General features: G+C 38.4%; 3 protein-coding genes across 3 annotated transcripts in view; all 3 read left to right on the top strand.

Moving 5' to 3' along the window:
* The window catches only part of kif6 (kinesin family member 6), a 91,791-nt gene extending 85,134 nt beyond the window's left edge, over nucleotides 1-6,657 (top strand). The window contains exons 20-23 of the mRNA XM_042501223.2: nucleotides 1,489-1,578; nucleotides 1,692-1,799; nucleotides 3,378-3,493; nucleotides 5,498-6,657. Of these exons, the coding sequence (XP_042357157.2) occupies nucleotides 1,489-1,578; nucleotides 1,692-1,799; nucleotides 3,378-3,493; nucleotides 5,498-5,511 (328 nt within the window). The 3' untranslated portion in view covers nucleotides 5,512-6,657. The remainder of the gene's footprint in view (nucleotides 1-1,488; nucleotides 1,579-1,691; nucleotides 1,800-3,377; nucleotides 3,494-5,497) is intronic.
* Nucleotides 6,658-10,169: 3,512 nt separating this feature from the next.
* On the top strand, nucleotides 10,170-13,546 carry LOC121954159 (potassium channel, subfamily K, member 16-like). The gene is made up of 5 exons (XM_042501506.2): nucleotides 10,170-10,630; nucleotides 11,179-11,293; nucleotides 11,369-11,535; nucleotides 12,252-12,420; nucleotides 12,633-13,546. Exons 1-5 carry the CDS (start codon nucleotides 10,418-10,420, stop codon nucleotides 12,839-12,841), a joined length of 873 nt encoding a protein of 290 aa, XP_042357440.1. The 5' UTR covers nucleotides 10,170-10,417; the 3' UTR covers nucleotides 12,842-13,546.
* Nucleotides 13,547-15,195: 1,649 nt separating this feature from the next.
* On the top strand, nucleotides 15,196-20,710 carry LOC121953623 (potassium channel subfamily K member 17). Its single transcript, XM_042500810.2, has 5 exons — nucleotides 15,196-15,596; nucleotides 17,460-17,574; nucleotides 18,153-18,319; nucleotides 19,427-19,595; nucleotides 19,755-20,710. Exons 1-5 carry the CDS (start codon nucleotides 15,381-15,383, stop codon nucleotides 20,000-20,002), a joined length of 915 nt encoding a protein of 304 aa, XP_042356744.2. The 5' UTR covers nucleotides 15,196-15,380; the 3' UTR covers nucleotides 20,003-20,710.
* The last annotated feature ends 1,702 nt before the right edge of the window (nucleotides 20,711-22,412 follow it).

The following is a 22,412-nucleotide window of genomic DNA, read 5'->3' on the forward strand; positions in this document are numbered from 1 at the left end:
CATGTCATTAAGCATGCATTTTGAGTCTCCACTGAGCCGATTTATTGTATACAAAAAGCAGCCAAGTTACAAGGAGATACACCTTCCCCTCACTGACTCATTCACGCTCAATTACTTTACTGTTACTGTTATTTTTACTCTTTCACCATCTGTGCTTGAACAGCACTTGACTAATAGCCAACAACCTGCAGCTCCTCACTGCTTGTTTCCATGGAACACATTTTGAACAAATGTTGAACAAATGTTGAAAAGTAATGTCATTGTGTTTTTTCGCTTCACTAACCATGGTGACATTATAGGAGAGGTGGCTCATGTTATAATTACACAGGTGGTGTTTGACATCCCATATCACAGGTCTGCCATGGCAAACGATATTTAGATAAATATTGGATCAAATGGGCGACCTTTAGCTCATCTGGTAGAGTGCAAGACTGAGCTTTGATTCTGACATGTGACCCTTTGCTGCGTCTCATCCCCATTCTCTCCACCCCTTTTCTGTCATTCTCAAGCTCCCCTGTAATAAAGGCAAAAAGCCTGAAAAAAATATATAAAAAAATAAATATTGGCTCACATTCACAGAAACAATGACCACAGTATCTGTTTAGACATTAGACATCCTCACTTTTCAGACTACATCAGGGTGTCTGCAGGCCTTAAAAAGTACTGAATTCATTTTTCTCAAAAAAACAAACTTAAAATGTATTAAAAAGTTTTAATTTCGATTTACAAAAGTCTTATTCTAATATTTAGTCTAGTCTAAAGTCATGTTTTCTCGTTCCTGCTGTTAGCTGCATATGTTTTTTTGTCTGATTGTGTGCTGCAGAAGATGTCACTTACCGATACACTAGCAGCTGGCTTGTTGTGATGGTGGATTGTTTATTCAGAAAGATCTCAAATCATATTTGTGATGTTTCAGTCAGCACTGTCAGACTTGTAGCAAATGCTGTAACTACAGTAACTAGGGAGCTCATTGGCTCATAATTGAAAAATGGTGATTAACTGTACATCAATCCATTGCCTTCCACGTGTTATATACTTGTGAGAAGTGCATTTTATATTTGTGCTGTGTTATATAGTGTTAGGACGTAAATATAATATAATATAATAACTCTAGGCCATATCATTCATACTTGTTTTCAATCATACTGTCAAACTGAAACAGGTATTCAACAGCATTCTATGTGGTATTAAAAGTAACCTGACAAAACCTACAGGAATCCTGTGTGTGAAATGTTTATGTGCAAACTGCTGTCGTTTATGTGGTTTCTCCCTCTTGCTGCAAAGACATATATGTGATGATTCAGAGACACAAAGAGAAAAATGACATTGACGTCAGAGAAATACAGTGAGCACTTCCTATAGACCCACTATATAAGTTTCATATGAACATTATGTTTTATTGTTCCTATAGATTAATATATATATATATAATCTGTGGGATTATGGTTTAATCATATTAATGAAATGCTCTCCTGACTTATTCTGCAGTGCACCTGCTCTGAGCAGCACTGTGAGAGACCCTCCAGCAGGCCCAGACCCAAATCCAGACTGCTCCACTGCCCCTGTTCAAGATCTTAGGTCAGCCGAGCTTCACTTAATCTCTTTCTTTGTTACCTACAAAGTATTACCAGATTTTACTGCATGTAATATTTTGTCTTCATCATCATAAAATTGTAATTATTACGTTTCAGAAGCTTCATTCCTAAAAGTGTACCTCCCGTGACAGCAGTCCCATCTGGCCTTGAGAAGTCCCTGGATGGTGGGAGGCTGACTGACTTCGCTCCTGCATCTGAGTGGAGGTACACAGATAACTGGCTTGGCGTGTTGGAAATTAATGGGTGGCTTTTTAAAACAACATATTTGGTTTTTCACAAAATTGTTGCACCCACACACCCCAAATTCCCCACTCTGTATCCAGCATTCAGCTGAATCGACATGCCGAGGAAACTCTGTGATTGTAATCTGTTCAGAAATGAGTAACTTTCAGTAGGGTGTCTCATTACCAGATAGGCATCTGCAATATTAATTTTAAGTCTGTCTTTTCTAATAACATTGCAGTTTTGATTCACTAAGACTGCAAAAAATGAGTGTATGATCACCATAATTTTAGACACAAATGCAGACATTACAACAGCATATACCGCATGTTTGCAGTCGCTCTTAAATCTAGACATACAGCCTGGACCTGTAGCTTTTATAGCTGCGCGTTGTTTTCTCTCCACTTATGAATGCGGCTGTAACTTTTTTATTTCTTTGTGAAGTAATGTCTCCAAACTCTATTAACAAATCAAAGGGGTCTCGCTTGAATGCTCCTGCTGGAACTACCATTTTACAACCACAGTAAAACACTCAGGGCATAAAATATATGCTTGTGTTCATCTCTCCAGCAACCATCATAGTACAGATATACTATTGTTTTATACAGAGGCTCTGTGATATGAGGGGCCGTTGAATGTTTTGGAACAGCACAAGTACAACATTTTACAGTGGTGGTGTTCAGAATTATGAGGGGCTTTTAAAGGAACAGTGTGTAAGATTTATGAGGATTTTATGGCATCTAGTGGTGAGGATTGCACATTGCAACCAGCTAAAACCTCTCCTTGTTAGAATTCTTTTGTACAGGAGGTTTTTACTGGGAACCAAATTATCCGCAGAGATCTCTTCCTCTCCAGAACAAACAGAGCAGGTGATTAAAACTGGTAAAAACTCAGAATAAAGCAGTTTCACATTGAAATCAGTGTTTCTGCAGTGCTGTTTGGTTCGTCAAAGATGGGTCACTAACCCAGCTCCGGCTAATGTGTGCTCACCTTTTCTCTCTGATGACTTGAAATCTGACATTCGGGATGTTTTTAGTAGGAGCAGAATTATCTGCAGAGGACTCTTCCTCTCCAAAATAAACAGATCCAGAGATTTAAACCAGTAAAAACCTTTTTTAAAAAATCAGTGTTTGTTATGCTGCTCGTTGTGGAGGGGCTGCTAACTATACTGGCTGATGCAAAAACACAAATGGCCCTATTTGGAGCCAGTGTTTGGTGTGTCCATTCTGGGCTACTGTAGAGGCATGGCAGTGCAACCTTGCAATCTTCGTAGACAAGGAATGGCTTGCTGTGGATACAAACAGCTCATTTTAAGGTAAGGAAATCACAAGAATTCTTATTTTCAATTGATTATTCACTAAAGAAAACATACTTATTATGTTGTATTCCATTTCTGCCAGTATATCCCCTTAAATCCTACACACTGGACCTTAAAGCATACGCCCCCCAACACATAAACACATACAAAGTAAGACTATTAGAAATTAACTGATACATGTTACAGAAACTGAAGAACTTACGCAGATATTGTCATACTAAATTAGAAAAACCACATTTCAGGGCCCTTTCCACCACCAACCTCTCATCCTCCTCGATTCCCCTGACTGGAGACCAGCAGACTGATGCGGACATCCTGGCTTTTGTCAGAGCCAGACAACAACTCCTCAACAGAACAGGTAACACATGCAGGGGCAGATGCCCCCCCCCACAATACAGTCATGGTTCTGTTTGAGGTTTCTATCTGTTAAAAGCAAGTTTTTCCTTGCCACTGTCACACATAGAGGAAGATAATAAAGTGCTTGTTCTTAGTGGGAATCCATTTGAATTGTTGGGTCTGAACTTTTTGTTATCATTTAGTGCTATATAAATAAAAATTGACTTGACCTGTCACTTTTTGGGACATTTTATGGACTTACATTTATTTCCTAGGGACTTATCCTAACCATAACAAAATAGATCACCGTGCTGCAGCAGCCACAGGTTTGACTCCAACCTGCAGCCCTTTGCTACATGATAAAGGCAAAAGCTAAAAAAAAAAATAATATCTTCAATCTTCAAAAATAATAAATAAATAAATAAACAAACACTGTTTGTCTTATCCTACCCCTACCTAAAACATGGCCCTCACTTCAACCACTGACCCAAAAATCCACTTTTTCCCAACTGAGGGTACAACTTTTTGTCACAAATTGCACAAGCTGTCCCCAATTAACTGCAGTTTGAAATGTTTCCCTTAAGGTGTCTTTAAATTAGGCACACACACACACACACACACACACACACACACACACACACACACACACACACACACACACAACAAGAAATATTGACCTCACTAAGCTTTCACACAACATAGATATTGCATTGTATGCTGCCCTCTGGTGGAGTGATCTTTTAAAACACTTCACCATAATTGTCTTGTTTTGAGCTTTTGAGAGTTTTTTTTTTTAAATTAGTATACATCACATTCTGTATGTTCTATATTAGAAATTACCCGTTACCTATAAAACTCGATGAGCTACCACTGAAAAGCTAAGAATGATTTCAGATTCACTTTTGTTTTTTCTGGCAGCAGTGCGTGAAGGGTAGGGAATGTCTTTTTTGGGTTGGGATCCCATAATTTCATACAAACAGCCTCACTTTTTTCTAGCTCCGCAACGACTCATCTTTTGCTCTTACGTGGTTCCTCTCTCCGTTCCACTCTCTCCTCTCCTTTGACCCTTGCGTAGCTGCTTACTTTGGCAGACAGGGAAGCGGACTTGGCTGTCTTGTGGTTTGCCACTAGATATGCAGAACGGCTGAGGTCATGTGAACAGACAGAGCGATGGCCAAATGAGCAGAGACAGCAGACAGAAAAATAGTCAGGCAGAGGAGCACATTCAACCTCCAAAGTCTCGCTTTCTTTTCTTTCCCCGCTTCAGGCAAGGAAGACTCATTTCATGCCTCTTTAGCTCGGCACTCCTAAGCTGTATAGCGACTATGTTTTGACAGGAAAGCCCCTCTTCGTGGTTGTTTGGTAACCTCTGTATGGTGCTATCCCTCCTATCAAAACAGCTTTTAAGTGCATGGTGGGAAGTGTAGAGGCTGTTATTGTGATTGAAGTCATGGTTTAGGTGTGTTTCACTGTAATTTCATTTAGGTGTTGTTGTGTCGTTGTTTCTTAAGTAGCAATGATGTGTAGACGATGAAGGATCTGCCGCTGACACCGACTTGGTTGCATAAGAATTCATTTATTACAACAAAGTTCAGCATCCACCAGGCACCATGGTCTGCCTGGGAGAAGATTCAGGACTAATGCGAATCTCTGTCTTACAACTCATGCATGTCTCTTATATAGGTACAAGCATCTACACATTCATCAGTAAACAATTCCTCACCTACTGTGATCAATCACAAAAAAACCCCCAAGGGGCCACAGTCCATGTCATTTAAGCCTAGTATCAATATTCTACTCATCTGACTCCGAGACGTAATCATCCCTAGACCTCTGACCTCAAGATAAGACCCATACAAACAAAGCATAATACACCTCAGTTGCTCTGAATATACAGTTCTGTTTTGTTTTTTGACTTATTAAGACCCAAAAAAAGCACATTGTCTTGTCATATTTCTTTATGGCTTATTTCTCAATGATTTCAACTGGACGTCTAATCTGCCCTGTGTGTTTTTATGTATTTCAGGCCAACTTCAATAATAACATGAAATTCTGATGAAGGACTGAAATTATCATCATCTAACTGCTCCACGCTGTCCTAAAAATGTGTCTCACACATGAATAACAACGAAGATGTGTGAAGAAATTATCCCGACTGGGTCCAAAACACACGAGATTTCTCATAACCAGTCCCCTCTGCCAAACACACATCCTGTCTGATTTTTACGCCAGTGATATAATGGGCAGGAATATAAATCACAGCCCGCGCCGGCCATTTGATCTGAACAAATGTTGTCTCAAGATATCAGAGGACGGAGCGGACAACAGGAAACCAGTCGGCTCCAGTAATGTGTTTAAAGAAGAAATGAATCATGACTTTTTGAAATGGTCACAGGAAGTGTCCACATGCAGAGTGATAAGTGCATTTCATATTTCTGTCTGGTTTCGTTTTATTTTAAGTGTAATACTGTTTGTGTAAAATGTTGTAGATAGATATATGTACTATATGTGCAGTAGATTCCCTGTTACGTAAACCAGGATGTTCTGTAAGAATTCTGCACAAAATATCAAATATAGAAAGCTTAACCAAAATAGTGCAATGCCACAGTGTGTATTATTGTACTACTTTGCACTTTTTTTGTTAGTTTCTTTGCCATTGTACTTGGCACTGACCAACAAATAGTGTGAGTTGTTTTGCCCCACATAACAGCCTATCTGCCTGCTCTGTTTTCTGTGGGAAGTTGCTACCGCGTGATTTAAACTTAGCAGGAACTTCACATTTTTATAAATATTTTGATCTGTGAAATAGCAAGCAGTAGTTGGTGTTTTCTGTTATCACCACTGATGCTAAATCTGTGTGTTAAAGCCCTTTATTTATTGAAGGTAACTGTCTCACATGTGGCAGTTGTAGTGTTGAGGTTGCTGTACTCATTAACCTAAATTCAACTGTAAAATGACCCAAGAAAATTGACTCACTTAATGTGAAACTGATTTATGGTAACAACATTTTTTACTGGTCCAACACTGCAGCCAGGAGCATGAAACGGGCTGACATATAATCACCCGTGGCATTCTCGCACTGTCAGTTTACATCCACTAAAAGTGCTTGTTTTTGCCACTGACAAGGCTCAGATTATTATGATAAGTGTCTGACAGCATTATGGAAAGGATCCTACAGAGAAATTAAATATTTTCCATTGCCTTATGCTTTGTTTGTTCAGTTTCTTATTGTGTCTAACCAAGTATTGCTCAAGCATACCTCAGAGATACCTCACAGTGAACAGAGAATCCTAAAAAGGCGTTCATTCTTCATGAATTGAAGTTATCTTAGTCCGCTTTAAACCACAGCAAAACTATATCAAAACGTCCGTTTTCAAACTCTCACACAACTCATGCAATATAACCCAAGTCCCATTTTCCAGTTGTATGCTCAGTGATTCCCAAACACATGCAATTTTGCTAAAACGTGACACAGTAAAAAGCATACCCTGAATGTGCCTGAGCATGTGTGTGCTCAGGTGTAATGTTGTAATATGTTTTCAGCTTTTTTGGAATATCCATTCACCGTGGTGGCTTGTCACAAAAACTAAGTTTTCTCAGTTAATTTCACTTTTTCTCTTGTGGGTGAAATATTCCTGTAAATGAGTCTTAACAAACATCAACCATGAAGGTTAAAGGCCACAACATTTGGGTAAATCATTAGTTAAAACACTAAGTCCATTAGCATTCAAATTCATTCCTCTTTACACTTAATACTAATACTAATCCACCTTTGCTGTCACATTCCAAAGGCTGTTTGGGGAGCTAACTGTTGGCTTTAAAATCTCCTTGAAATATGAGCCTATATTTGCAGGGGTTGTACAGAATATGAGTTAGTGGAAGCAAATGATATAAGCAAAACCAATTATCGTCTAGTGTTTTTACAAATGGTTTCTAAAATATGTCTGTGCTCACTGCTATACAGCGACATGGGGAGGTGGAGCCAATCCCAGCATGCACTTGGCAGAAGGCAGGCCTCCCATCTGCACTAGGCTTCCTTAAGATACAGTATTTGAAATTCAAATAGCCTTACAAAGATTTGTTTGTGTGGAGTATTGATTATTGTGTATTGAGCTGATTGATCTTTATTGGTTACTCACACTTAATTATGGTAGAATTTTATTTGATAGTTTAGTTTAGATAATATCAGTCAAACTAAGTTTTAATAAAATCAAAGTCAGCATTGGACTGACTGATGCACAATTTTGATCTTAAGTGGCCTAAAACAAGTTAACACACAGTACTAAATGTACAATGTCGCTACATGAAAACAAATTCCATGCCGTTAGACAATAGATGGGTTTTATGAGACTCTCCCAGTGCTTCTGACATTCACTGGACTCAACAGCGTCAGCCAGTAATCAAAGTCACGTCACCACCTTCACTACACACCTACCCAGACAGAGGACAACCTGTGAACATTGAGACAACCTGTTTGCATGGCTTTGCATTGATTTGTTTGACGAATGACAAGCAGCTGCATAATTTGCATCCAGGCAGAGTTGCCTTGGAGAAAGAGCCTTCTTTGGACAAGTCATGATATCTGTTATTTCTCGTAGTCACATCAATCACTTTCTTCATGACGTGTGTATGAAGGTCTTTTTTTTTATTGAAAAAATTGACATACTACCGTTGGCTTATTAAGTGTGCAACTATCAAATAGCTTAGTTTTGAGAGCTAACATGTTACCTTTAATAATGGAAGTATTGCGATGACACGCAATTCAATATTCAAGTTTTACAGCATTTCCTCCATCTCACATTCAGTATAGTATGTAGTAGACTGTTCAGTTTCAAATGTCAACTTTGATTTTAACCCTCACATTTAGAGATCACATTTATTTTGGCTAATTTTTTATGACTTTCTATGCATTCATTTTTTTATTTGTCTAGCACCTTTTAAAATATTCTTACTCCACATGCATGGTATGTTTTATCAGTATATATATGCAGATATAAGTAGGATGATGTAAGGAACCCCAAAAACAAGATTACAGAACAGTTCATGGTTGTAGTATTTCACCATTTATTCAGCAGAAATATGTAAGAAATGAAACTAAAAAACAGTCTCTTTACATGTTAAGTGATTTTACAGCATGCTTCTAACTTAAGAAAAATACGATTACTAGAAGTTCAGTATGTAATTCTGGAGAGCGACAGTGGATTGTTGAATCAGGTCATCAAATACCTACGCATTGGGTTGGTGGTTTGGTCCGACTACCAGCCAAAGGTTGTCAGTATTTGACGACCTGGAAATGAGACTCAACAAGCAACAATCTTTCTTCATAAGTGCATACTAGATCTTTAATAATGCTTTTTATGTTTTAAGGCTGGTTGGTTGGTTTACAGACCCCCACATCATAACTTTAAACTGGATTTCTCAGCTTGTGTCTCAGTATTAGATAAAGTTATGTCACTAAATAAAACACGCTCAGTGTATTTATCAATGAATAGTCAGTCTCCAGAGAATGTGTTTTATAATTATTGCAAAATTGGGAATATCTATAGAGTAGTGCAGGGATGATGTTTTTTTTTATTTTGTAGCTCAACTTAAAAGTTAGCATCCATTGGATTTTGTGTTATTGCAGAAAATAAGCTTTCTGGCAAACAAACGTTTAGGATACTTTTATCTTCAGCAAGATAATCTTTACAAATGAACACCACATTAAGGATATTTGAAGCATGAATGCAGACAACAGAAGTAAAAGGCATAGTCGCATGACATCAGTAACACTACCACCAAGTTTTGGTCTTGGGGGCAACATCTTCAGATGAAAAGCAGAGATGTCTGAAATAACAAAAAACAAAACTACTTGCCATGGCCCTATCCTCACTGGAAAAGCAGTGATGGGTCACTAAGAAACACCCATGTTTGGGGGCTAAAAGTGAGCTGGAATCACAGCAGAGACACGCTTCAAAAATCAACCAGTGTTGGTGTGATACATGTAAAATGTGTAAATATAATGTGCTACTTGCAGAGGCATACAATTCCAAATTTGTCTTCTGGTGACAAGTCCATACCAGAGTAGGACTGAAATTTTATGTGATAATTATAACTGTAGTTATTGGCATCTGCTATTAAGTCGATACCTGTCTTACATCCTCTCAGGCATTTGTCAGCTTGCTCAACACTGCAGCCATAAAACCCCATGAAGTTCTCTCATGACACATATTTCAACTCTCTGGTTTATGGACCACAGTCAAGTAGTGCTCTTTACACCTCTCCAACATTCAATAGCAATTTCTGTAAAGTATGTTTATCAATCGTCAAAAGTCATCACTCCAAAAGTTTTGTGGTTGAAATACACTTTGCCAATAAAATGAGTCCCCACAATGCAGAATAGTACTGAAAGGCTCTGGTATCAGCACTCCACAACTGTGGGTGCTTGGACAACCAACAGCAGCCAGGTAAAATATTAACTTTTGTTCTGCTGACAAGATGCTGCCGCCGCTTCCTTATTAGTGGAAAAGGTTGAAAGTGTGTGTGTGTCCAGATGCCGTGCTAATGGAGAAGAGGGGTTTGATCGTTACCCAAGCAACCCATAAATCAAAACCTAACATCTAGGGTACTCTGACCAATCAGAGTGAGCGCGTTGAGTTGAGATGTTTTACCTTTAGAGGATTATCCAGTTAGAGCTGTCAACCCCAAGATACCAAACATCAATCTTTTCTTGATGCTCTAAAACTGTATTTAAGACCAGTCTATTAGTCTCATCTACTTAAAGTTCATTTTTGTCTCCCTTTTGAGAATTTCCTCTTTGCTTTTTTTGGAGAAAATCTGAAATGATGGAAACTGCAATCGGGGAACTACTTATGAGGTCTAAGATTTCACTGAGTCCCTTCTGAAGTGATTAACCTTTGAGTTTGAGCATCAGTCTTTGGGTCCATTGCGGGACTGGAGGAGGTTGATGGCGAGGTTCCAGTTGGTGCCGGTCAAAGTGAGCTGGACAGCATTTTTGGCTCTGGCCCACCTTACATACCTGCTGATTGGGGCCACCATCTTCCAAATACTAGAGCGAGAGGCTGAGAACAACAACCGAAACCACTTCCAACTGAAGAAGTTGAATTTCTTGGCTAACTACACCTGCCTGGATGGACCTGCCTTGGAGAAGTTTGTTCAGGTTAACTTTCTTAGTAATTCTTTAAGAAATTAATTTCTCATAAGTGTAATAGACAGTCCTTGAGATGTAATCACAAAACAATAACAATTCAGTATGTAAGATTAGTCTGTATTTTTTTGACTCAGTTTGTCAGCTTTTATTCATATTCAATATGGTCACATGCTAAAGTTCATGACCTGTCTTTATCAAAGTAGTGAGAATTGACAAAAGGCTTTTGAGTTGTATACAAATCTGTACATTGCTGAGTAAATATGATGATGAAAAGGGCTTGTTGAATACTGTGTGTCAGAGAAATTGAGATTGATTTTATGATTAGGTTAGGTACATAAATGCATAAAGGCAATAAATGGTGTTCCAGTAACCTGATCAATAAGTGTGTTATGATAGATTATATGGTAACCATTATTGCTGTGACGAAAATTTGCTCCAGGATTTGATATCTCTCTCTCTGTGTGTGTGTGTGTGTGTGTGTGTGTGTGTGTGTGTGTGTGTGTGTGTGTGTGTGTGTGCGTGTGCGTGTGCGTGTGCGTGTGTGTGTTTGTTTGCAGGTAATTTTGGATGCCTGGGAAAAGGGAGTGAACCCCTCGGGCAACTCAACAAACCCCAGCAACTGGGATTTTAGTAGCTCCTTCTTCTTTGCAGGCACAGTAGTCACAACTATAGGTGAGCATCTGTCCATACGTATCAGCATTTGAACTGATTAGATAAAATAATGACCAATTTTGATGTTGTCTGCAGGCTATGGCAACCTCTCCCCCAGCACTGTATCTGGTCAAGTGTTTTGTGTGTTTTACGCGCTGTGTGGAATCCCACTGAACCTGGCCTTCCTCAAACAGCTGGGGAAGTGCCTGACCATCCACCTGGGTCGACTGGAGAGGGGAATGGTGTCTGTCGTTTCACACAAGGTACTTAATTATTTAGACAGTAATGCATTCGCTTGAGAAAAAATACATGAATTCTTTATTAATTTTTGAAAATGAATGAATGAGACCATTACCTCAGTTTTCATAAAAAACAATTGTTCTTGTTTTTTCAGAATTGAGGAGATTATTGTCTTAGAATTACATGAATTTTAATTAAAAAAAAAAAGTATTCTGTCTGAATAAACAATTTTATCTTCTCAGAATTCTGAGAAAAGTTTTTGTTAAAAAAAACAAATGCTCCACAAGGTTATAATCTTGTTAATTAAGAAAAATAAGAGCAACATTTTTTCATGATATCTTTTCATAATCTTGTTTATTCTAAATAATGAATAAATAAATAAACAAAAACAGAAAAAAGCATTGAGCAGATTGTTTTCGTGAAAACATTTCTCCTAATTTTTAGATTAAAAGAATATCTTTAAATCAGACTCAACAAAGCTTTTTTTCTTTCATTTACACTTTTTCCGTATAATTCTGAGATGATAATCTCATTATACAGGGTAAATTTTTTTTTTTTTCAAGGGAGTGTTTTTTTTTTTTTACTTCCATTGATTTCTGATCAAAACATCGGAATTTTGTTGTCTGTTTTGCTTTTTCTTTACTACGAATCACCGTAGAGATAAAAGCTATGTCCAGAAAATGAAATGGCCTCTTCTGTGAAATTTATGTCTATGAATTTCATCTCTTTTTTTCTCTAGCAAACAGTTGAGGCTCTGGCAGTGAGCTTGTTCTTCATCGCAGGCAGCTTGCTGTTTTTGGTCATCCCTCCTTTGCTGTTCAGTTACGTGGAAGGCTGGACGTTTGGCGAGGGCTTCTATTTTGCCTTCATTACTCTCAGCACCATTGGTTTTGGAGATTATGTGGTGGGTGAGTAGATAGAGCAAACAAGCAGTAATGTGGTGCAAAGACCATAGCAGACCACTGTCAAAAAAAGAAGAAAAAAAAGCCACTTAATGCTTTGAAAAATGCTTTGCATTAAACATTAAATGTTATCATTTAATGTATGACACAAGAAAATCTGCATGTTTCTGTCAGAGATGAACGAGCATGTTCTAACAAGGTAATGTCAATTCTTGTAGGGACTGACCCGGGCAAGGAGTACATCTCTCTGTACCGTAGCCTTGCAGGCATTTGGATCATCTTTGCCTTGGCTTGGCTTGCTCTTATCCTCAACATGGGAGGCCGAATAATGGAGCATGCAATTGGCCTGACTCATCCAGGCTTCAAGAAACAAAAGGAGGAAGAGGACGTGTCCTCCAATAAACTAGAAGACACGTCAAAGATCTGACACTGGACGAGACTGTTGACATGTTAAAACACTGAGTAGAATATATTTAGTGTGACTGTTTTCTGTACTATTTATTATGATACATGGTACAGTAAAGATGAATGCTCGACTTTATGATTATGTTTCCTATTGTTGACAATTGGTTTATTATATTTTACAATAAGATGGAAAAACATTACAAGTTTTTGTTTTACAATTCTACCTCAACTAATCTAGAGAGTCTCGATCACGGCCCATATTTATCAAATTTACAATATTTACACCTAAGAATTTTGTAAAGAGCAAACTCAAGGAAATATAAAACATTTTTTAATGTGTGAGCAATAAGACACATTTCTGAAATTCCTACTGATAATGTAGTATAGGAGTATGGGAGAGTAACTTGAAAGAGATCATGTGAGTAATCACATGTGCTCCAAATAGGAATAGCCAAGAAGAAACAATGATTTAATCAACATCTGGCTGACTGTTCATGCTAAAAACAAAAATCCCTAGATTTTGTGCTTTTGTTTTTATTTTGTGTGTGGAGACATTTTTGAAAAGTGAGGGAATTTTGGACAGGCATATAGCTGTGATGGAGAAGGTTAGAGTAAAGGGTTAGGGAAGCAATATGTTAGTGAATGATAGAAGTACAGGAGTGTGTGTGTGTGTGTGTGTGTGTGTGTGTGTGTGTGAGAGAGAGAGAGAGAGAGAGAGAGAGAGAGAGAAAGACGTTCTGGCAAAATGTGGTTCTGGAGAGACCTAATGTAGCAGGAACTACCACAGAAGCCATTTTGAGTTTTTTCCCGTGCATGTCTGTTTTGTCGATATCAAAATAAATGATGGCTGAGTTTAAAGATGGCTGTGGTCCAAGCATGGGGGCCAGAAGTTGGGAAGGGCCCATTGAAGCCCCACCCATCCCCTTAGCAGTTAGTGATTAGCAGTTAGCATTTTAAAATTAAAAACCAAACCAAACAAATGTTTAACAAACACGAATTAAATAATAGGACATTTATTGCTTTTGGCAGTTTGATAAACACGGGCCCTGGATAAAAGTATGATCATGAAATTATGTGTATTTCCTCAGTTAGGTATCCTGTAATGCTTTTCCATCCTCAGCTAGAATTGTGAATAGTTGCTAAGCTATGAATCTTTTTTTTTTTTTGTACTCTTGTTTATGTACTTTACATTTTATGGCACCCATCTGCATTATTAGAATGTTCTAATGTCCAGCTGCGTAAGTCTGCATGTATATATGCATGTTATTGTGTGTGTCCGATCATGTGAGTTCGCATCTGGGTTTGTGTACTGATGGTAAACCGTGGTGAATTGAGCATGGAGGGTTATCTTAAACAAACACATTCATCAAGATGGTGGTGTGAGGTGACCTAAAAGCACATACAGCTGGTCTCAGAAGGGCAGCTGTAAAATGGGAGGAGAGGCTTTCCCTGTCATGCTTATTTAAATATGTTCATTTAAACTGGCAAGGGCAGTCACTTTGTTTCTTAAACCAGTCCAGAAGAAAATGATGGCATTGTACATTTTTGCAAATCACAGATATGTTACATTATTACATTTCATACATAGTGCACATTACATGTCTATAAGATGACTGGTTGTTTCTTAGCAATACATTTCCAGCAGTGGTTGTGACAGCAAAACTAGATATTTTAAGCCAAAACCATATCTTTTCCTAACCATAACCAAATGCTTTCTGTGCCTAAACATAACCTCATCTAAACCACAGCACTGTTGAAGTATGAAGAGACATAAAGTTCAACATTTTAAGTACATATAAAACTAACATTGCATATGGGGTGTTTGCAGAAATGTACAATGCCAACATCTATTCAACATAACTGAAAGCTGAAATATAGTCTGATATATAATATCCAGTTGTTATTTCTGCCAGTGCTAGATATTGTGCAGTGCCTCAAGAAACCACATACTGTAACTGGTCTTGAATTGACCCCTGCCATAACAAGGCAAACTCTTAAACCAACATTTGTATATGGAGCCTTTTGTGGGTAGTAAATGGGCTGAAAAATTGTCCCAATATGGGATTGTCCATATAGGCCCAAGTGGGACCCAGATAAAATGCCCATTTTGGGGCAATACCCACTTGGTACCCAGGTTGTCCTAGCATTATCAAGGCCCACTTGGGTAAATCCATCCATGTGGGCAATTGGTATGACTCATCATGCAATCCAGGGACAGAGCCCTATAATGCCCATTTTCTATCCACATGGGCCCCACACACAAATGTTTGCTGAGACAATGACTCATCTTGGACAGGAACTCCAAAATTTGACCTCACCCATAGTCTTTACCCACAGCTCATCCTCGACTGGTGTCTCTCCCATCTCTCATTTTGCTCCACTCCATTTGCATGACAGGCCATTGGAGTGATTGAAACTCTAGTGCAGATGGAGGTTCATTTGCCTGCAATGCCTGGAAAGACGAAAAGCTGGGCAGGTAAACTCACTCCTCTTTGTTCCTGGCTGCAGAGGTTGAGACACTGAACTTGCCTGGATCCTAAAGTTCCTCCGGGGAAGCCGAGATGGGAATAAACGAAATGTTCAATTTGGCACGAGTGCCGTCCATTCTCATGCTCGGGTTGGTTTATGTGACCTACGTGCTGATTGGTGGAGTGATTTTCTGGAAGTTGGAAGGAGATCTTGGAAAGAAGGACATCAGTATTTTGCTGTTAAACAAAAAGAAGGTACTCACAACATACAACTGTCTGAACCAAGAGGGCCTGGAGGAGGTGGCTCAGGTGAGACTCCGAACATGAAAAAGATGCAGGTTGATGAAACTGCATCCTTAACCTTTCTCCCATAGCGAGGAGGAAACATGATAATCTGTTTTATAACAGATGACACAGTTATGTATATGTCAGCACATTAAACTGAGGTGATCATTTAGCCAGGGACATTCTAACATGCAAATGTGAGGGGGCTATTTCACACTGACAGCTAAACTCTGCCAGCATTCATATCTGAATTTCAACATGTGGCTTTTTCAGAGACCACTGGATTTACATGCAGACCACAATCCTTTAACACTGTTTCAGTATTTGACTGTTTACTCCTGTTAAGTGGCCAAAACAAATATTTTGAGTGATTTACAATGCATGCATTACAATGCATTATTACAATGCATGTAAGGCTCATATTTACTGGTTGTGTTTTTTCTGTGTTTTTACCTTCCCTTTCAGTTTATCACTCCAATATTCAAAATAAGTGATGAGATCAAAGTTCAACAGTAGTTAGACCATTCAGCAACAGATTTGAACCTTTAAGCAAGAGCAACAATTGCAATCACTTGTAGGACAGAGGCAACTTCTTCCATGCAAATACCAGCTTCTCAGACAGGGGTGGAGCCAAATGTTGTAAACATTCAGGCTCAGCCCATACTGTCTCTGCACCAAATGTAAGGCCATTTTAATAACAGGGTAATAATATATTGAATTTACAAAAAATCAGAAATGCCTTTAAAAGTTATGTTTTTCTGTTTAGATAAAGTTTGTTGGAAGGTGATGTGTCTCTGTCTGAAATTTTCAACCCATACATTTTGCATTCTACAATTTTTTTTGTTCGCATAGTTTTTGTGTGCTAACAAACAATATGTTTCATCTTGGTTGGAATGAATGCCATAAATGTTGGGTGATTCAGGAGATGAAGGTAGATGAATTGATACTTTTAATCTTTGGACTGGGGTGGAGGGTATCAGTATTTGCAAGCCAAAAGACCCATGTCCAAGTGAAGTCACGAGTCAGTGGTGTTAGAGTCCAAGTTGAGTTGCATTTTTTAAAATTTTGTTGAGTCTAAAGTTATTAAATTTGTGACTTGAGTTCACACCTCTTGGGAATAGCAAGAACATGAGCATATACAATTGCATTACTATCTGAAACACAGTTATAAGTTTTTTAAAAACTTAAAATATCTGCATCTTTTGAGAAAACATGCAGGGCTAGAGCCCCAAAAGCCATTCACCTTCTATATTGCCAGTGTGTCTTGCTCTGACTAGATTAACACAGCGCCAAAGTTGGGCAATCTTTTCTTCGGGAATTGTTTAGATTTATTTTAGACCTCGAGATTTAATCTGGCCAAAAGCATGTTAAGTTGTAAGCAATTTGCACTGCAAGAAAAACAATATGGTTTATAATTTTGCCAGATAACTCTGCCAAAGCAGGCCATTCAGTTGGTGCCTCCTCAGAATACATTAAGGTGCGATGATATACAATTAAATTTCAATAATATCTGTTCTCTAAAATGAGGCAACACTTGGGGTGAAGAAGCATTGCATCATAACTAATAAACTGTCTGTCTGAGATAACAAGGCCACAGGTCTCAGACTGTTATGTATTTCTGTTGGAGTAATTTCCCACACTGGTGATGAACTCAAGAGTTTTATGTAACAGACTGTGTCAACATATCTGTTCTGCCTGACACAGTGCTGAGAGCGGTCTTCTCTGTGCCATGCCAACAGCTGTACTCTATTGACCTAAAGACCCCAAAAGTTTTTGGATCAATACGTACAGGAGTTACATAACTGTGAGTCATAAAGTGTGACAGAAGTCCATGGAATACATCATCATTTCATTTGACTTACTCTATATATATTTTATCTCTTTCAGGTCATTTCAGATGCGTCCAAGGCGGGCCTGAGTTTGAAAGGCAACTTCACAACCGACGGCTTCTGGAGATTCACCAGCTCAGCTGTGTTTGCTGCCACTGTGGTCACAACTATAGGTTAGACATTACAATATTAAACCCAAGAGATTTTTAATCATTCACAGCTAGAGCCAACAGAAATGTTTGTGTAGTCGAAAGACCTATGATTAAATAATATCAGGCTTTGAACCTGGTCAGTGAATCATATCAGCAGTTTTGATCTTGTTTTGGAATAACTCAAACATGATTTTACATTGTGTTTAAATGTTCAACATACTGACCAACTTTAAACCCAAGAAAATTGCATTCTTGTCAGTATGAATCTTTTAGACTAAAATGGGGATTGCCATTTCACGTGCAAGGTTCAGTATGTAATTCTGGAGAAAAATGGTCAATTGTTGAGTCTCTTTTCCTGGAGGTTGGGAGTCAAACAGACCCAGACCCAAAGCATTGATATTTGATGATCTGGGAATGAGACCCAACAATAAACTATCTTCCTTTACAATTACATACTCCCCTGAAGATTCCTGTTTATTTTCTTAAGATAAAAAAATTAAGTGATTAAACTATCTATTGAACAATTATATGAAAAAATGAAAAGACAGGGCCTTACAGTTTTTCTCCCTCCAGCCCACTAATAGCTTATAGTTTTGCAGGTTATGGGAACATAAGTCCCAGCACCACTGCTGGCCAGATCTTCTGTGTGTTCTTCGCACTATTTGGCATCCCACTCAACATGGTGGTGCTCAACAGGGTGGGCAAGTACATTCTTGCTTTGGAGCGGAACATTTCCGACTTCTTGGAGGGAAAGACCGGGAGAAGGGTGAGGAGATTTTTAATCACCTAGTCTAATAATTAAGTATGTTTCACATCACTTTGGAATTTTTGGAGCAGGGTCTAGCTGCAGAGCTCCAGGCTCAGGCTCATCTCCTCCGTCACACCCTTTCCATTCCGAAGCTTGGAGAAGGACATCTGAAATTGTGTACGCCCACCCGACTTCATTAGTTTGCATAAGCCACACACCCTTAACTTTTAACACCAATGTAAAAGAATATCAGCTAAATTTTCCATGTAATTGTTATCATATAAACATAGTATTTAGCAGCAAATAACTTCTAGGCTTCTAGGCATAGTAAGTTATTTGCTGCTTCAACGTTACATTACCTAACTTTATAAGATATTGTTAGGGCAATATAGACGTACTGGGTTGTATTGTTTCCCTTGATGTTATTGCCCAAGGGCAATCATGAACGCATGCTACCATATTATGAAGTGGCATGTATAATACACTTATTAACGATAAGCACAAACAAACAATACAAATTTGACTGAAAGGTGAGAACAGTCATGCTACTTTACTTAACAGTAAATAGGCCACAATAAAACAATGTGCTGTGCCATACAAAATAATGGCATATTAATGTTATTTATTGCTAAGGAAACATGATAAACATCCATGATTTTTCCACCTTTACACACGCCATCCCTATCCCCAGAATCCACCATGAGTCCTGGGATTGGGGATGGGTCCCAGCCAAGAAATGCACAAGGAAATGAAGCAAATTTTCGTAGTGGCTAAACAGTGGAATTACAATTTCAGAGTCACGTGACTTTTTCCCATGGGTTTACATTATGAAAGAGACCTTTGTAAATCAGTGGATAAATTAAATTACTCATTATGCTTTTGGAATTTGATCCATGCAGTTCGATAACATTACGAAAGTCTAGAACAACTTTATGCCCATTTATGTTAGAGGAGGGCTAAAGCCGCTCGACTTGTGAAAATCTGTAGTGGACTGTCAGTGCCGGAGCCGGGCCTGAGCCTGGAGCTCTGCTGTGGGACTTCTTTGGATTTTTGTCTCACACATATCAAGTCAGACAAGTATTCTTTGGAACTTTATTCAGTTCTCTCTTGTGTATCTCACCACAGAGGTGTACCCGCTTTTTTGTCCACCTGGTGTCTTACCTGACTGGAGCAGTGCTCTTCTTTGTTGTGCCCATGATTGTGTTCCAACTGCACGAGGGCTGGACCTTCTCTCAGGCCATCTACTACTGCTTCATAACCCTCAGCACCATAGGGTTTGGAGACTTTGTGGCAGGTACAGCACAGTAATCACACTGTGATGCTGATTATCAGATGAAAGTAGCCACATTTGGATCCAGTTACTTTCTTCTAAGCTGCATGTATTGATTCTGTTTTAAAGGCTTTTTCTCGACATGCAATACTTTGCTTGGTATTAACTGTCTCTTCTCCACAGATAGTAATCCAGACAAAGAATACCCAGAGTGGTACAGCATCCTCATGGCCTCATGGATCTTCTTCGGCCTGGCCTGGCTGGCCCTCGTCATCAACCACTCCATCGACATCCTGGAGCGGCTCAACACACACTTCAAACAGCGATGGAGTGGACAGAAGCCAGAGGAAGAGTCTGGTACAACAGAGGGCACCCCAGACACACAGATGGAAGAGGACGACGAACTTAAGAAGCCTCCAATAACTCAGTAAATTACAAAATTAAGTGCAGATTTTAGAGAGTTGACCTAGTTATAGAATTATTTGTCTGTAGATGACGTGGGAAGCAGGCAAAAATTACGGGATATGACTAAGCCAAGGCAGAATGTGTGTCTAACAAGACTGTAAATATTGAGAGTCTGTGATGATTAAATATGTGTCAGAGAAATGGTTTTTCACTTTTAATCCCTTTCTCCCTAACTGCCACTAAAATATTGACTCATTTTTGTTGAGTCAGGTTTGTTTGTTTGACAGCATGCAAAATCCACATGCTGTTTAGACTGTTAGCACTTTGTTTCCCAAACTGTAAACAAGTGACTCTTCACTCTCACATGCTTGTTAATCTAATTGGTGAAAATACGTCCTTTGAGATTATAGTCTAAAGAAGGTCATTGGGTCTATGGGTTAGTGGTTAGTGGGAAACTTCAGTTGGTCTATTTCTTGCTCTTTTGCTTCTCATTGTGTTTCTCATCCCACTAACCACAAAGTCATTTACCAACTCAGTGGCATTTCGGATTTGTGTGTCTGAGCAACAGAGCAGCTCATACAGTAGGTATTTTTGAATGACTGTGATGTCTTTAATCAAAACCACAGTCAGTTAAAAATACATGAAAATAATATGATTTGTTTTGCATCATGGTAGTACTTAAATTAAAATTTCTATTGCATTGCTGGTCACCGTAGTTCTCTAACACCACTGGCACGCCAACATCACTTGCTTGCAATCTGCAACCTCACCATTAGATGTCACTATATCCTACACACTAGACCTTTAAGACTGTTAAAAAAGTGACTTGTTGGTTTTTTTTAAATACAAAAAACAGATTCATCACCAACATATTTGAAGGGGAAATTGGTGGTATTACTAAGTTTTTCTTTAATAATTGTAATGCATGCTAAAATTATTAGAATATTTTTAGGCAAAGTGTATTTATGTTGCACTTTTCAATCAGTTTTGAAGTACTGGTAATATGAAAATGTCTGAAGTGTTGTTCTAACATCAACTTTATGTAATGAACACACATTAAAACAGTTACAATACTATTATTATTGTTATTATTATATTATTATAATTCTCATTTACTTTTTAATTATTTATTTTTACTTAGGCTACTTATTTATGGCCTTTAGGAAAGCATAGCTCCTCTGTGCTGAAATTAGCTTTGTATCCACTAGGTGGTGTTACTATACTAACACTGGAGAAATTAACTGTGAAACCTGAGGCAAAGCAGCAAATTCTCACTGCATCATGAATAATGTTGTCATCACAAAAAACTAACCAGATTGATCTCATCCTCAGTCAATATATTCTTACACTTTATTTTATTATGTCCCAGTCAAAATGATATTTACACGAAAACACACATTATTACATAATTAAATAAATGTATATAGCTGTAATTTCATTATGTGCTTGTTTTTTGTTTGTTTTTTTGTTTGTTAGTTTTGCTGCATACTTCTCTTGACAAAGGCCCACACTAGAATAGAACAATACGGGACCCAAAGGCACAGATGCCTCTTGAGGCTCATATATCACATAGTGAGACTGAGGAGGAGTGAATGACAAAGACAGACGGCAGCAGCAGGGACATGAGGGTGGAAAATAAGACAGTGCTGCTGGGGAGATGGATAGTAAGACAAGGAAAACGAAGTTATGGGAAAAAGAGAGATATTTTTGAGGGAAAGTGCAAACTTCCAGACAGTAAAGGGAAATAAGGATTTGTTTAGTATGAAGTAGTATGAAGGGGATGTGGAGTGAGAGGGGACTGTGACCGCTGTACAATGAAAACGCCACATACCTGTTTGGCCACGGTTCAATGAGGACTCAGTATGTGTGAGGAGACTGGTGCCTCTTATTTATTCTGTTTAATCGACCAGTGGCTTCGCCTGCATAATGTCCACAGTCAGTCAAAGCTCTGAAATTGAGGTGCCATCATAATCATCATCATTATCATGTATTTTGTTTAATTTACCAAAGGAACATTGTGTCCAAGCGCCAGACATTACACTGCAGATATTCTAGACTACCATATATGTTGGGCTGCTGTAAATTACTATTAATATTGTTTTCAAATCTGGTACCCAAAGGGAGCCAGAGAAAATTTGTGACTGTGTGATGTGTTCACATTTTCTGTATCTCAAAAGAAATCTATATGCCAAAGCCCTGAGAGGCAAGTGTCTATCTATAAATTAATTCTCTCCAGCGTTTATGACTTAACAGGTAAAGAAAAGGATAATCTTTCAAAGTTCCTTTTTCAGCTGTAAAACAGAGCAACAGGGCAATTTGTATTAGTCACTTTTAAAAAATAAAAATTAAATCTGTGAAAATAGGTGAAATGGGGTTTTGTCAGGTGATTGTTATAGGACACTTTTAAGAATTTGTTGTTGTAATACTCATTTCAGC

Source organism: Plectropomus leopardus, chromosome 14 (assembly GCF_026936395.1).
Source record: "Plectropomus leopardus strain MGB_pleo_1.0 chromosome 14, ASM2693639v1, whole genome shotgun sequence".
In the NCBI taxonomy this organism is placed as follows: Eukaryota; Metazoa; Chordata; class Actinopteri; order Perciformes; family Serranidae; genus Plectropomus; species Plectropomus leopardus.

What these genes read in the sequence shown, in the direction of transcription:
- LOC121954159 (XM_042501506.2), top strand. Translation starts at nt 10,418, where the DNA reads ATGGCGAGGTTCCAGTTGGTGCCGGTCAAAGTGAGCTGGACAGCATTT. An exon ending in TGTCTGTCGTTTCACACAAG is followed by an intron (nt 11,536 to 12,251) that starts GTACTTAATTAT and finishes TTTTTTCTCTAG; the next exon opens with CAAACAGTTGAGGCTCTGGC. An exon ending in TTTTGGAGATTATGTGGTGG is followed by an intron (nt 12,421 to 12,632) that starts GTGAGTAGATAG and finishes CAATTCTTGTAG; the next exon opens with GGACTGACCCGGGCAAGGAG.
- LOC121953623 (XM_042500810.2), top strand. Translation starts at nt 15,381, where the DNA reads ATGGGAATAAACGAAATGTTCAATTTGGCACGAGTGCCGTCCATTCTC. An exon ending in GCCTGGAGGAGGTGGCTCAG is followed by an intron (nt 15,597 to 17,459) that starts GTGAGACTCCGA and finishes TATCTCTTTCAG; the next exon opens with GTCATTTCAGATGCGTCCAA. An exon ending in AGGGAAAGACCGGGAGAAGG is followed by an intron (nt 18,320 to 19,426) that starts GTGAGGAGATTT and finishes ATCTCACCACAG; the next exon opens with AGGTGTACCCGCTTTTTTGT.